This window comes from Macrosteles quadrilineatus, unplaced genomic scaffold, assembly GCF_028750875.1.
Source record: "Macrosteles quadrilineatus isolate MER2022 unplaced genomic scaffold, UCM_ALF_1.0 Scaffold_2__2_contigs__length_208266976, whole genome shotgun sequence".
NCBI classification, from domain to species: Eukaryota; Metazoa; Arthropoda; class Insecta; order Hemiptera; family Cicadellidae; genus Macrosteles; species Macrosteles quadrilineatus.
Genome location: NW_026542595.1, coordinates 95,087,366 through 95,101,963, shown reverse-complemented (window position 1 = coordinate 95,101,963; position 14,598 = coordinate 95,087,366). Strand labels below are relative to the sequence as shown.

General features: G+C 35.7%; 1 protein-coding gene across 1 annotated transcript; it reads left to right on the top strand.

The window, feature by feature from the left end:
• The first annotated feature begins 13,622 nt into the window (after window positions 1-13,622).
• Window positions 13,623-14,279, top strand: LOC128984617 (uncharacterized). The gene has a single exon (XM_054403952.1). It carries the CDS (start codon window positions 13,623-13,625, stop codon window positions 14,277-14,279), a length of 657 nt encoding a protein of 218 aa, XP_054259927.1.
• Window positions 14,280-14,598: the final 319 nt, after the last annotated feature.

Genomic DNA, 14,598 nt, shown 5'->3' with positions numbered 1-14,598 from the left:
TATGTATTTACATTAATTAGTTTTGCTAGTAGAAATAACTATTTTTATAACTTACAAACATTTACAGAGAGGTGGTGAACCGATTGACCAGGAAGACCTTCAGTTATGGCAAGGAGATATGACCTCCAACCATACCGCAACTGAAACCTCAGAATATTTAGAGTCCGAAGTGCGGCGAACGCAGATGGAACACATCATTATGGTAATTAATATACCCATATAATCATTTATTTACTTACTTTTTAACCATTTATTCCAAATAGCATCCCGTCTTAATACGTAATTACTGTAACACGATTACTAATAGTTATAATTTATTCCAGCTTGAGCCTCCACTTCTGGTAAATACCGAATCCCACTTCATACATACAAGGGGAAATATCCTCACATATTTAGACAGAATGGCTCCACTGCCTCCAATCGGCTACATAGATAACCTATGTAAGTAAAAAAATATAACTAGCTAAATATTGTATATTTTCTCTTAAAAAAATATAATAGAATGTTGGTTTATCTTTTATTCTTTTACAGTCAGAGCCAGCAGACCGTTTGTCGAAATGCTAAGAGCTGTGCGTGGGGGTCATGTAATTGTAGAATTCAGCTCCAGATATTAAGATTACCAGAGAAGGCCTTAAAATCCATTTTGGATACTTATTACACAAGAGGTAAGGCTAGTATCTATATAACAATACAGTCCGATGTGTCACTGTTATATAATCACTATTAAATACCTAACTATATAAAATATATTTTGCATAATTTGCACTAAACTATTGTACAGTTCATTTTGTTTTTCAGGATAACGGTAGAATACCTGAAAGAACACGCTGATTATACTACAACTCGACCGGCGAAGGGTCCTTTGTCTCACACATATTTAGAGCGACCCCCGGACTTCTAAGACGGATCGAAGAACAACATAACCAGTACCTGATGGATGCCGTTTCAGGCCTTCGACCGGGACCTTCTAATCCTGTAGCTGGACCGTTCAGAAGGATAAATCCTTTTGTAAGATAGAATAAATCTTTGGTAAACATCTATAGTATATATGTTAAATGGAATATTGATATATTTTATTAACATTTTTAGCCCGTGGATGACTACGACCCATCACAGGCACAGGGGAACGAGCTTCCCTCTGACGAAGTACTACAACCATCTCCACCTCAGGGACCTCCTCTTCTCCCCACACACCACAAGCTCACCCTCTCTGCCGGAACCGTCAACAGCAAGAGAGAATCCTTCGGTGTATCATCCCTTCATTTTATTTCTCTTACCTCTTCACAACCATACCTAAACATCAACAGAAAAATAAAACTTGATTTGTTTTCAGGATATCGATGGAACAACGATGACAGAGCGTGGAGAGCTATCAGCCACCTCAACACCACAAGAACGGAACTGAGGGAGGTGCTGACATTGGCACATTCCGTAATTGGAATGGCCAGCTGAGCAGAAATGGCAGAAGTTACTCCAGTCATCTGAAACGAGATCCGGACGTCCTTGGAGCGGATCCTCGTGATGACAGGACAAAAGATGGACGACAACATCATTCAAGGTCAAGAAACCCCTACCGAACCTCAACGGACCATCACTTGCCAGATCTGTCAGGATGCTCTACCAACTGTAGTCATTCAGCCATGTCATCACACGTTGTGTCCAGCCTGGGCCATCAGACTTTACGTTTGCCCGTTCTGTCGAAGGACAATAATGGGCAGAAAACGGCTATATTTTGATAGCTGGAATTTATATATTAAAACGTTATTTTATTAGGCTAAACTTTCTTTATAATCCGTTATTATTATTATCATCATCATATTATCACTTGCTAATTGCCATTTTATTTTTTACTTGTCATTTTATTCTTAATTTAACTCATAATTTTATTAATCATTTATCAAAATAGAGATATCTACTGAAATATAAAAAATATGATTAAATATTGTCCAATCAATTACTTTCCCTACCATCCCTTAGCCCATAGGTAGAGGAACACCCAGGAGGCATGTAGAATTATATTTATTAAATATATATTGACGTAAGGGTACAACCAGTCTTAAAAATTCAACCCCCTCAAAAAAAAACAACAACCCAAATCCAACCTCTAAATTAACCCCCAAAACAACAACCACGCCCTAACACAAAAACCACCCCTTACACGAAAACCACCTCTAAATCTGCCCCTTAAAACCACCCTTAGGCAACATGCAACACATCAAAACTACCCCTGCTTGATCGGGGCGACTTCTAATTAGGCGAAATAATTAATAGAGTTGCCTTATTAAATATATATTGACATAAGGGTTCAACCACCCCCTAACACAAAAAACCACCCCTAAAACCATTCCTAATACGAAAACCACTTCTAAATCTGCCCCTTAAAACCACACCTTGACAACACGCAACACACCAAAACTACCCCTGCTAGATCGGAACGACTTCTAATTAGGCGAAATAATTAATAGAGTTGCCTTATTAAATATATTTTGACATAAGGGTACAACCACCCCCTAACACAAAAACCACCCCTAAAACCATTCATAATACAAAAACCATCCATAAATCTGCCCCTTGAAACCACCCTTAGGCAACACGCAACACATCAAAACTACCCCTGCTAGATCGGGGCGACTTCTACTTAGGTGAAATAATTAATAGAGTTGCCTTATACCTATAGGAATAATTCCAAAACAATATATGTGGAAAATCATTATCAGTAAATTTTTCTGCATTAATGGGCCAGATGCCGCAACCCTTAAAATCATTCATGGCAGTTGCTGCAATGGCAGTAACTGGAAAACTCTCGCCTAAGAGTTTAGAAATTTGACTCACAGTTATTTTTAGCTTAATTTGTTCGAATGTAGCGATCAGCTGACTTGTTGAAGTTTGATTTTAGTAAAGCAAAGAAACTGTGGTCAATTGGCTGAAGCTTGTGGCTTGTATTACTAGGCAAAGACATCGTGATCACGCCTTTCTTTTTTGTGTAGTGAATAGTTTTCAAATCTTTCGTATGGCTAGGATGCCCATCTAAGATTAACAAAACTTTCTTTTCAACTGAGGGTTAGACAAATTTAACAAAATTCTGAACCCACTTGTAAAAAACTTCACTGTTACCCCAACCATTTTCACTCATGGTGAATTCTGTTCCTGGACGAGCACCATGTTTCCATTCTGGCTTAAAACGTTGCCCTTTGAAAACGAGAAGTGGAGGCAAGAAAAATCCAGACAATCTGATGGCAAGTATACCTTTAATTAAAACTCCTCTCACTCCACTGGTCATAGCTCCAATCTGATGTTTTAATAATAGTCCGACAACCTTACTTTGTTTTTGAACAGTTGGCAGTGCTATTTCGTCAACATTATAAATGTCTGACGCTTGGAATTTATTTTCATCGTGGGTCGGATAAGTTTTTTCAAAAAAATCATTTACTCGACCCTTTGAAAACCCAATCACTCGAGTAATTGAAGTAGCTTCAGGTTTTCTCAAACTTAGATGTGGACCACGCTTCAAAAAACCGTAGTACCACTTGTTACCTGTTTTTTCTTTGTCCTATTAAATCGGTGAGGTAAAATATTTTCTTCGGCTATTTGGAATGCTAATCTCTTTTACATATTCTCGCCCAAGGCCAAAAAACATTTGTTCTAACTTCAAAACATTCTGGTACAACTGGTCTTCTAGTTCTTTGGGTAATTCTTGAGAGCGACCATGCTTTTTGGCGACAATGTATCATTGTTTGCGTATACATTAGTTCCCTGCATGTGCCTTTTAAAAGTTGGCTTAGGAATTCCATTAGTTCGGCAAACTTTATTCCGGCCCATGTTGCCGTTTTTATATGCCGAGCTCAAGACATATCATCCCTGCTCCAGTTGTCATAACTTTCAATTTTCTGAGCCATCTGGAAACAAAATACAGTGTTAGACAAAATTTTACCACTTAGAAAGGTGGTAAAAACATGGAAACACAACGTGGTACGATTTAGGGGAACTCGCCGTTACTACCCTGAGAATACACATAGGATATTGGTTCTTACGTTGATTTACAGACAATTAAACGCTAAACCAATGATAAATCATGAAGATTAATATACCCTGGATGGCTAATTATGAAAACACGACAACCACTGCACGATCCCTACCAGAAACAAGTCTAAATCTTAAAACGAATTTTTATAAAATAACGAGCACGACCTCTTGCGTCCCGTCACTGCTCTGACTAATGATGTACCCGAAGGGCCAGGAACAGACGCAATGAGCGCTAGTAGTAGCTTAGTTTCCTCAAAATCATGATGCAACGATTTTGGCGCTGGTCCAATTTAAGCGCACTTCCCCTACATGCACAATAAAATACTTTTAACGTTTTCTTTGTTAAAATATTAACTAGAATGTAACCCTCTTTATCCCGATCATTGTCCTCAATTTGAAACTCATCATTAAACTCTTTAACTTAATTTATAACGTTTCATTCACTTTCACCTGAAGAAAATTTAAAATTGTCTTCACTCTCAGAACTATTTTCTGCCATGGTAGGCGAGCCAAAAAGTTCTTTTTTGACAATATTACTTTTTTCTAGTTGTTTTTCCTTCTGTTATCTTCTTTGAGAATTGTTTTTTAAGCTTAAATAGCTTGTTTCTCAGGCGTGTCTGTAAATATTCTTTATTTTCCCTTTGCTTTATTTGTAGTTTTACTTGGCTCTGCTGTTGGGTAAGGTCTTACTACCTCTGGAGAAACAAATGTTGTGGGCAAAGTGTCAACATCAACGATAGATCTGGGAGCACTTTGATTCTGACTTGTTGAAGGCCCCTGCTGATCTTCAACGTGATTCAATGGTAAAGAGTTAATTGAAGCATCAGCCCCACAGATGTCTGAAGCAACATTTTGCTCAAGTGGCATATCAGTGACTGCACTGGACAAATATTCATCATAATGAAATAGGTTTTCATTTTATGGTATGAAACCTGACACTTTGAAGCCCTTCATGATGTTCTGAGGTGTCATAGATTTGAGAAAGGCGTTACAAGATAGCTCAGCAATACTATACATAGTCACTGGTTTTCCAACATTACCAGGACTGTTTATTATACTTCTTGAAGGGACCAAATACCCACCGGTCAAGCGGTTGCAGCTTATGGCATGTATGTGGATGAAAGGTCATAAGAACAATACCATAGGCCCTTGCGAGATCAATGACAGGAATGTTTACATGTGTTTCGAGGTTATCGAGGAGCAGGGGTATTAGCTTGTCTTTGAGGCTTTTGGTGATCAAAGTTACAACACTCTCCCTTACATTATAGGCTGAGTTGGCTTACAAAAAATATATGATTACTAACTATATAATCTGTAGAGAAAACAAAATCTTGGCAAGAAAAATTAAAATCATATAACATTTTACTTCATTTTTTTCTATTTCAGTTTATTTCATTTATCAGTAAGCTCTTCCTACAACCGAAAAATGAGGCAATCAAAATGGTCTTTTATTTTTGGATTTGTAATCAATCTATGTTTTGTTGTACATCGGATAAAGTACCAACGTAGTTCACCATATAATTGCTTTTAGACTGATCTGACTTTCATATTAAGGATATTTACTAGCTGGTCAATCAGATTCAAGAATATATACGTCTACGTTAACAACATTTTCGGCGGAAATAGATGCAAGTAAGATTGGTGACCTGGCTTCAGCACATCACTACTTGCTATTTACGATTCAGTATTTGAATAGTATATTGAGAACTATTAATATTTATACTTATAGATGAGTATTGTTAATTGTAACCATTGAAATTAAACTGGAATTGGCTAAACACAAGTATGAAAAAACAGAGTTTTTTTTGCGTAGGTCAGTGACCGTGATACGGAAGTGGGGAAGTCAAGCGGCGACGTTTTCAATAGAACAAGATCACTTAAAGAAAGATGTTGGAAATTTTGAAAGAAAGGTTTTTATTTAAATGAAGTAGGTATGATTTAGATGATAAATATTTGAATTTAGAGAGGACAATAAATTGATTCGTAATGTAAAATTTTGTTGACTGGAAGTTGTTAATTTGAAGAGGAATTGGAAGAGGTTTCTGTAAAGTGCTGTAGCCACCGGATTGTTCTTAAACTAGTGGTTGTAGTTTAAATAATTCTTTGATAATGATAGGTAGCACTAGTCTAGCGATAATGTTGAATATGGATAGATTATTATGATTTTGAAAGGTTTGTTTGAATTCTTTTGTAGAGTAGAGTTTAGACAGTTGTTTTTAAATTGGAATGTAAATAGTTTTGTAAAGGTAGGTGATAATTTTGTTTAAGTAATTTCAAGTCTAGGAGGGTAAATTATGTACCAAGGTGAAATAAATAATCCATTTTATTATTTAAATGACCAAAACTAAATCACATATTTAATCATTGGTAAGACAGAATAAGAAAAAGTGTACAGTATTTTACTTTGTACGTTGGTACTTCTAAGTGATAAGATATTCAAGGTTTGTCAGTTAAGTTTGACTGGAAATTGTGGTCTGGAAACAAGTGGTTGCTGTATATATATTACAGAAATCAACCACTGCTAGTTCTATACCTTAAGTACCTCTTTTGACTTTTGTCAAATATTGTCAATTCAAGTACCTTTTGGTACTTTAGCCAGATCAGACCACTTGAACCTATATCTCCGAATTAAATTAAGATCTTTCTAATTTGAGAAAGAGAGTTTTGTATGAATTTTGGAAAATCTGAAGAATATTTATATATATTGCACTATTTTGGCCTCATGGCTACTTTTATACAGGGATGGCTTTCTTTATAGATCCAAACTAATGTTAGGATTATTAAACTATTGAGAAAATCAATTCTTTCAAATAAGAAAGTACGAGCATTAATGTGACACTAAACTTAAATCACGAGCATCCATATGAATGTTGACATTTTCTTTTGATGGCTTAAATTTGTTAAAAAATAGGCAATCAGTAAAAATAAAAAAAAGTGGTTATGAGTAAGAGGTGTAAAATAACACTGAATAGATCATTTACGAAGATTAATAACTTTAGTTTCATTATGTTATTTATAACAGGTCAATAGTTTATAAATTCTTTGTCGGTGGTTTGGACACCATAAGCGCAGTGTTTGAACGCAGTTGCGATAAGTCTAGAAAGCGCGTCCTTGATAAGATTTTTTAACTTTCCTGCACTGTCAATTATCATTTGTTGAACAATCCACTCAAGGTCATGTAAAACCAAGATCACTTTCCTGTAAAGCAATAAGAAACTGTACAAAGTTCATGGATACTTTGAGATTTATATATTTATACTCAGTTACTTAGGACTAGACAATTTAACTAAATGCTAAATGAATTTAGTCTAAATGATGTGATGTGGCTAAATGGCTAAATAGGCTAGTAGGTTAAAGGGTTTGCGTGATGAGTAAGATTAATTTTTAAGCAAATGACTGAAGTTTGGTTTAAACACAGTAGAAATTATTAACATAGTTAAAGTACAACAATAAAATTTGAATTACAATATAAGATAATTAAAAATTAAAATGATTACAAATCACCAAAGTACTCTAAATATCTCGTTTGTTCAATTCGGTAAATATCCTTTTCTAAACACTCGTTTCGCCTTAATTATTCTAACACTGTCACCTACTTTGAATTAGTGTACTTTTTTTTAGTTTGCTGCTTCATTTATTCTGTTAAAAAAATCTTTTCGTGTTTTTTCTTCACTTCTTTTGGCTTCATACCGGTAGTCTGAACTAAAAAGACTTTTAAAACATGTTCAAATTACTTACGTAAAATATGTGAGGAAGTACTTGAGGAAATTGCAGCAGCAGAACGATTTAGCTCCGGAGTAAGACGTGTACTGTGATCAGTGGTGGTACGATTGTTTAAATAGTGGAGTGTTGGCGCACTTTCTGGCTGACCAATCCCTTGGTAGTTCCGGTTGTGATGTACACTATATAGTGCGCGCGTTTCAAATTTCGCGACAATAGCTGTTTACTAGTTTACTAGTACCAGCCAGTAGTTTAGTAGTAGGTTTAGTAGTTAGTTTGATGGTGAGTGCATATTTGTAGTTATTGCTATGGAAACTATTCACATCGTTAAAAGCCATGACACGTATGTTAGAATATTTAGATTTGATGGAAGAAAAACCATTTTTAAGTTTATTACACGAACGACTGGTTTTAACGAACTTGATTGGATCAAAAATGGGTTTGCCTAGTTGGTAAAATAAATGAAACGTGAATGTACGGGGGCAAATGATTATTTGGGATTTACTTTAAAAAGTTTGAATTTGAAGAATAAGGAACCCAGATATGTAGCTTTTAGACCATCGGTTTAGGTGAATGATGATGTTTTGTGCGCTATATTCGGGGGTATTATACAAAGTAATGAAGAGTCTGTTACATCTAGTGATATATTCATAGTAGAGTGTACTAAAGTTAGTTTACTCGTAGGATCCGGAGGTCATAAAAGATCAGGGTTCTATATAAGCTTTTCAAAAGAGTGTCGTAGTAGAACTGGAATTGTCACATTTAAAAATACAGATAACCTGTGCTTAGCTCGAGCTTTGGTAGTAGGAAAGGCTTACGGTAATAATGATCCCCTTTATTTATAAAGCTATCAAGCAGGATAAAGGTAAAAGACGTTGCGAGCTAAAAAATTGTTTGGCAAAAGCTAGAGTTTCAATGCCTCTAAAGGAGCTGGCATCAGAGAATTGGAAAAATTCCAGTATTATCTAAAAAATATAAAAAAAACAACACAAGAGGTATAGAGACCTATTTTAGTGGTGACAATGCTGATGCATAACTAAAAATCAACCTCCTCTTTAACGAAGGTCATTATGTAATCATGTAATATTAGTTTAACATCAGTATTTGTTTGCAAATACTACTGTGAAACATGTCATATTGGTTATGAAAACAAAATAAACATGGATGTTCATCATTGTGTTAAGCGTATAATGTAACCTCGCCACCTTGCAATCTAGATCATGACGGAATTACTTGTCCTGACTGAACCTACATTTTAAAAATCAAACATGTTTTATAGCTCACAAAATGAAAAACGTTGTTCATGTATGTAAAGAAGTGTGGGTAATGTAACCAGATTGTAAGACCCAAGGGTAGAAAACTGATTCATGTGTGCGGAGAACAGTTTTGTAAAACTTTTATAAAAAATACTGACCACAAATATTTCATGAGAGTAGATTCAGTTAAAACCAATTCAAAGAGCTGTTTATTCACTTTTTTTACTTTGAGACTCCCCAGGATGAAAATATTCTAGATGATCCAGGGAAAAACTTCATGTTGTATGTCTTTGTGTTAGCCAACTGTATTGTTGACAGTGTATATCAAATGATGATGACACTCTCCATGAAAACTGTATGATTTTCGTCAAAGAGTGTTTAATGTGAACCCTGTAGATATATTCATGAACTAAGTAATGGAGGCAAAAAAGAAATTCCAATCGATTTGTGTAATTGCTCACAACGGTCAGGAATTTGATTTTCAATTCCTTTAAAATCATGTGTACAATAAAAAGAAAACAGTTCAAAATTGATTTGAAGAGGGACGAAAATTATCCTAATGGAACAAGATAATGTAAGATTCATTGACTCTATTAACTATTTTCCTATGACATTGGCAAACCTCCCGAAATCATTTGATCCTGATCCTGAAAAAAGGGATACTTCCCTCATCCTTATATATAATACGTGAAGGTGATTTCTACAAAACACTACTCTTCCGTTAATAATGGACGGATTTTTACAAACAACGTGTCAAAATAAAGTATTTTTTGTGTAGACGCCCCCTTTCACCAATCCCTGAAATAAAAATCCTCGGGCTTTGCCCCACAGGCCATCAAAGTTGGATTTTCTCCCATACAAAGCAAATGCCGCAGTTGACGTTTCAACATAGAAGTCGACACACTTCCCGTACAAAACAACCTGTCTCCACGATCTCTGCTAATCTATATAGCTTTGGGTCTTTTAAGGTTTGAATATTCAAACTGAAAACTTTATTCAGGCGTATAATCCATCCGCCAATCAAACCACGACAAAATTCAGCAAAAAACTCTTCGTCATTTAGAAGTACGCTGAGGGGGAAACTTTGTGTGAGCTCTGCCACACAATAACACTGGGATCGCGACATCCAATTATCTTCATCGCATAGAGAAATTAATTGCTACAAGGACTCTTTGGGAATGTTAATGGCAACATGTGCCATTAATGAACGTGCTCACCTTTGTTGGTTGGGAGGTTGACTTGAACTGTGGACAAGCCAAGTTGGTTTAATGGCTCTGGAGAAGATGCTCGCCTCGTTTGGCTGGTTGTGGGTTGGCTAGTTGTGGATTGGATGGTTGTGGGTTGGCTGGTTGTGGGTTGGCTAGTTGTGGATTGGATGGTTGTGGGTTGGCTGGTTGTGGGTTGGCTAGTTGTGGATTGGATGGTTGTGGGTTGGCTGGTTGTGGGTTGGCTAGTTGTGGATTGGATGGTTGTGGGTTGGCTGGTTGTGGGTTGGCTAGAAGGGTTAAATTGTAGTGAAGACGTGCCAGGTAGGCTAGTACGATTAACACTGTTTCGACTTAAATACAAGCAGTATTTTAAAATTTAAATAACCATAAGGAGTAACACAAATAAAACAAAAATAAGTTGTTACAATTCAAATTATATTTAGTTACATTATTTACATGTTATACAAATTCTATACCCTTTCCCCGTCCCAGGTACTGCAGTGACAATCTAGGGATGTCCTCGCTGTTGTAGGCGTTTATTGCCTCGTCTGGTAGAACTGTCTTGAAGCGGTCCGGTAGGAAGACACGAAGATAGAAATCATGTCCAATTAATCCCTCCAACGTTGCTGAGATAGCCTCTCCGTCTCGTTGTGCAGCGATCGAGCTTGACGACTCTGTACAGCATCCCAGTCCTCAGCTCGGACAACCGTGTGTAGTGTGGCTGTCTAACGCTGTTTAGTTGCTCCTTCAGGTCCTGCGGGTCCATGGTAGATGCTCAAAGGGGTCTTAGGGTTTGGATTTAAACTGTCGGAGTGTTGACTCTACGAGCTTAAATGTTTCATACAATCGCAGACAAGGGTTTTAAGGGGGCTCTAGGAGGTGAATGTGAAAGTTAGTTTTCGCCAATTTGAGTACATATAGACACGCTTAAGGATTAGTGAAACATGTGTTCCCTAATAACAACTTTCTATTTCAATGCTCAATAACATCCTTATATGTCACACCTACAACGTGCAGTTCACTGTATGGAAATAAAAAAATAGTTTATACACAATTTGCGTCTTCGCTATTACAACTATCACCACCAAAGAATGCCTCATGTAAAAACACTTTTCCTGCTCTCTGTGTTTCAGACCGTTCTGTTTGGAGAATATGGATGACCTATGCCTGAGGAAACGAACATTACCGAAACCAGAATAGGCACCAATGAGGAGACAACTAGAACAACATGAAGACCCAATACCAAAAAAGGTCAAAACTGAACTAGAATTATATTTGGAAGTAAGCTACACAAAAACAGACACATTGATGCAAAATTTACTTATTATTTCGGTCAAAGAAACGGTAACTGTAGAAGAAGAGGGAAAACAAAAAAAAATGAAGAGGAATCTAAATTTATAAGAAAGGAGTATGCTTTTCTGAAGATGAAGATGATTGTAAAGCTACAAACGAAAAGGCAAAGGTAGAAGAAAATACAATAAAAAAAAACACAAACAGGGCAGTTCAGCAAAAGAAAATAGAAAGATAATATTTTTATAATCCCTCGACCAACAAAAACGGTGCAGGTACACTGTTTTATTATATGTTAAGAAACCAAAAAAGGCGAAAGATTCTAAAATTTGATAAGATGAGAATTCTGTCCTTTGCACAGCAAAAATTAAGAAGGCAAAACACCAAAAACTATTTACAGGAAATTTTATTAAAATTTACGAAACCTTCTAATTCATTCCCAGGGATTATGATCAAAACAAAAGTCGACCATCCGATGAAAACGAAAAACACCACTCAAGATTTCAAAAGAAAATTGATGAAATTGAAAACAGAATAACGAAACTACAAACAAGTCTTTTGAGCCCTCCACAGAGAAGTACAAATTAATCGGATACGATATAAATCATGATGCAAAATTTGATTTGGCACACGAATTTCTATGGATTAAGCATTCAACGTCTTTATGATAATCTGAACCAAATTATCTATTGAGCAAACATTTAAATTGGACAAAAATTTAAATAAGTTAAGTTTAAATAGTGATTGTCAATGTAGATAAGAAACTGTAATCAGATATTTCATTTGTATAAAAATTAAGACAAAAAACTAAAAAAAAAACCTGTCTTGTGAGTGGCATTTTACTGCTGTTGAATGTAAAACTGTAAACCACCAATACTTTACCAAGTTCATAATTTATATTTTAGCTGTGCCTACCCCAGGCCTTAATCGACATAATAAGGTCAAAACAGTTTTTACCAATAAATTGAACTATTCAAGTTGACTAATAGTTTTATTATAGTTTTTTTATTGTTTTCGAAACATTTAAATTTGTTCATTATAATTTTTTCTAACAATAGGAGTAAGAACACGTTCAACCCTGGATGAGGAAAATGTCATTCGTGTTATACAGATCATCCTCGTTCGGGTTTTTTATTTTTTATTGTTGGTGTGGCTCTGGCATACATCCTAGCTCTAACAGGGAAAATTTTCACTATGTTATTAATAAAAGACAATCCTCGAAATTAAAGTCATCTACTAAATTAACGTCACCTTTTTTGTACAGGAAAAATAATCGATTCTTTAAACGTTTTGGGAATTGTTTCACTAATAAACATTTTTTGTAAGCCGTCAGTAACATATTTAAAAATTCATCTGAGGCATTTTTGCGAAAATTCATGAGATCAGACCGGACGAATATATACAAAATATAATCAAGAGCTAAGTTTACAAAATATAAAGCAAGTAAGCCCACTGAAATTATAACTTCAAATTATAAAGAATAACACCAATTGTAAGTTTTATAGGGTATGACATGGTAAACTACATTTTAAATTATATTATATGCATAGGAAACATTTTATAGAAGTTATTTTACAAAAACTTGAAGAGTTGGGTATATCATTGGAAAACATGAGAGGGCAAGGATATGATAATGGCGCAGCCAATGCTTCTCAATATGCAGAGTCTTTCTTTTCTCTCGTAGCAAAGATTTACAGCTTCTTTTCAGCATCCACTCTTCGTTGGGCTATCCTAAAGAATCACATTTCCTGCCTCAGTTTAAAACCTTTGTCCACAACGAGATGGGAAAGCAGGATGGATGCAATCACCCCTTTAAGATATCAAATAGAAGAAATCTACGATGCACTTGTAGAAATTGGTGAAAATGATAACACCGAAAAAATGTTGCTCATGATGCAAGCTGTATGGCAAATCAAAACCGTGATTTCACCTTTCTTTGCTCTGTACTGATGGTATGATGTTTTACTTCACATCAACGTGGTCAGCAAATCACTACAGAGTATTGAAATGGCAGTGTCCCAAGCTATCAGCTTACTCGAAAAAACGGAAACGTATTGTCTCTGAGAAGTGATTACCAATTCCAGGGCTACTTAATGACGCTAAAGAACTATCTTCTAAGTTAGACATGGATTCGCCGAAAATTAGAGGCAACACCCGAGCAAGAAAGAGGAAAGTGAGAAGACACTTTGACTATGAAGCTGAAGATGAAAGTATGAACCTTGATCCGGAGACACGATATAAAGTTTACTTCTATTTTAAAATCGTTGACACAACAGTTGTTGCACTTAGTGATGGATTTCACCAAATGAAGAGTCACGGTGGCATTTTTGAGTTATTATATGATATAACAAAAGTTAAAGACATGCCTCCTAATGATTTAGCAGACAAGTGTTTAAAATTGTGTGATGCCCTCACTTTCAATGGCTCTAAAGACATCAGTAACGCCGAATTAAAAGACGAACTGAAAGTTCTTTCAACTATCATAAAGCCCAACAGTTCACCCAAGGAAACGTTGAAAATGCTTAATGAATTTGGTCATGGTATCGCACCTAATGTTAGTGTTGCTCTAAGAATTTTATTGACTCTACCAGTTGCAAGTGGAGAAAGAAGCTTTTCCAAACTCAAGTTAATAAAAACATACCTACGATCAACAATGTCCCAGGAACGTCTGAGTGGTCTAGCAATGATTTCCATTGAACATAAAATAACCGAGTCCCTAGATCTTCAAGAATTGGTGAAAGAATTTTCCAGTGCCAAGGCCAGACGAGTGCTACTTAACTAACCATGCGTGTTAAACTACCCTGTTTTGTAAACAATATTGCAATCCTCTCTTGATAAAAACCCTACCATATTAATGATGTTTTCTTATTTTTAATTATTGTTTATCTGTTCCGAACATAAAGATAATTTCATCAGATATTTAGTGGTACTATTACCTAAGATATACATCATTTTGTCATGGCAATTATAAAAACAGCAGAGCCTTCGGGCAAAATTTTAAGAGTCAGTAGGACCACCGGCCATATTCGATTTTCCCCTTAACGGCAATGTTAATTATTGAAGCATATTACGGCATTATAAATTAAGATAAAATGTTAAGA

Coding starts and splice junctions, on each gene's coding strand:
- LOC128984617 (XM_054403952.1), top strand. CDS start 13,623: ATGGATTCGCCGAAAATTAGAGGCAACACCCGAGCAAGAAAGAGGAAA.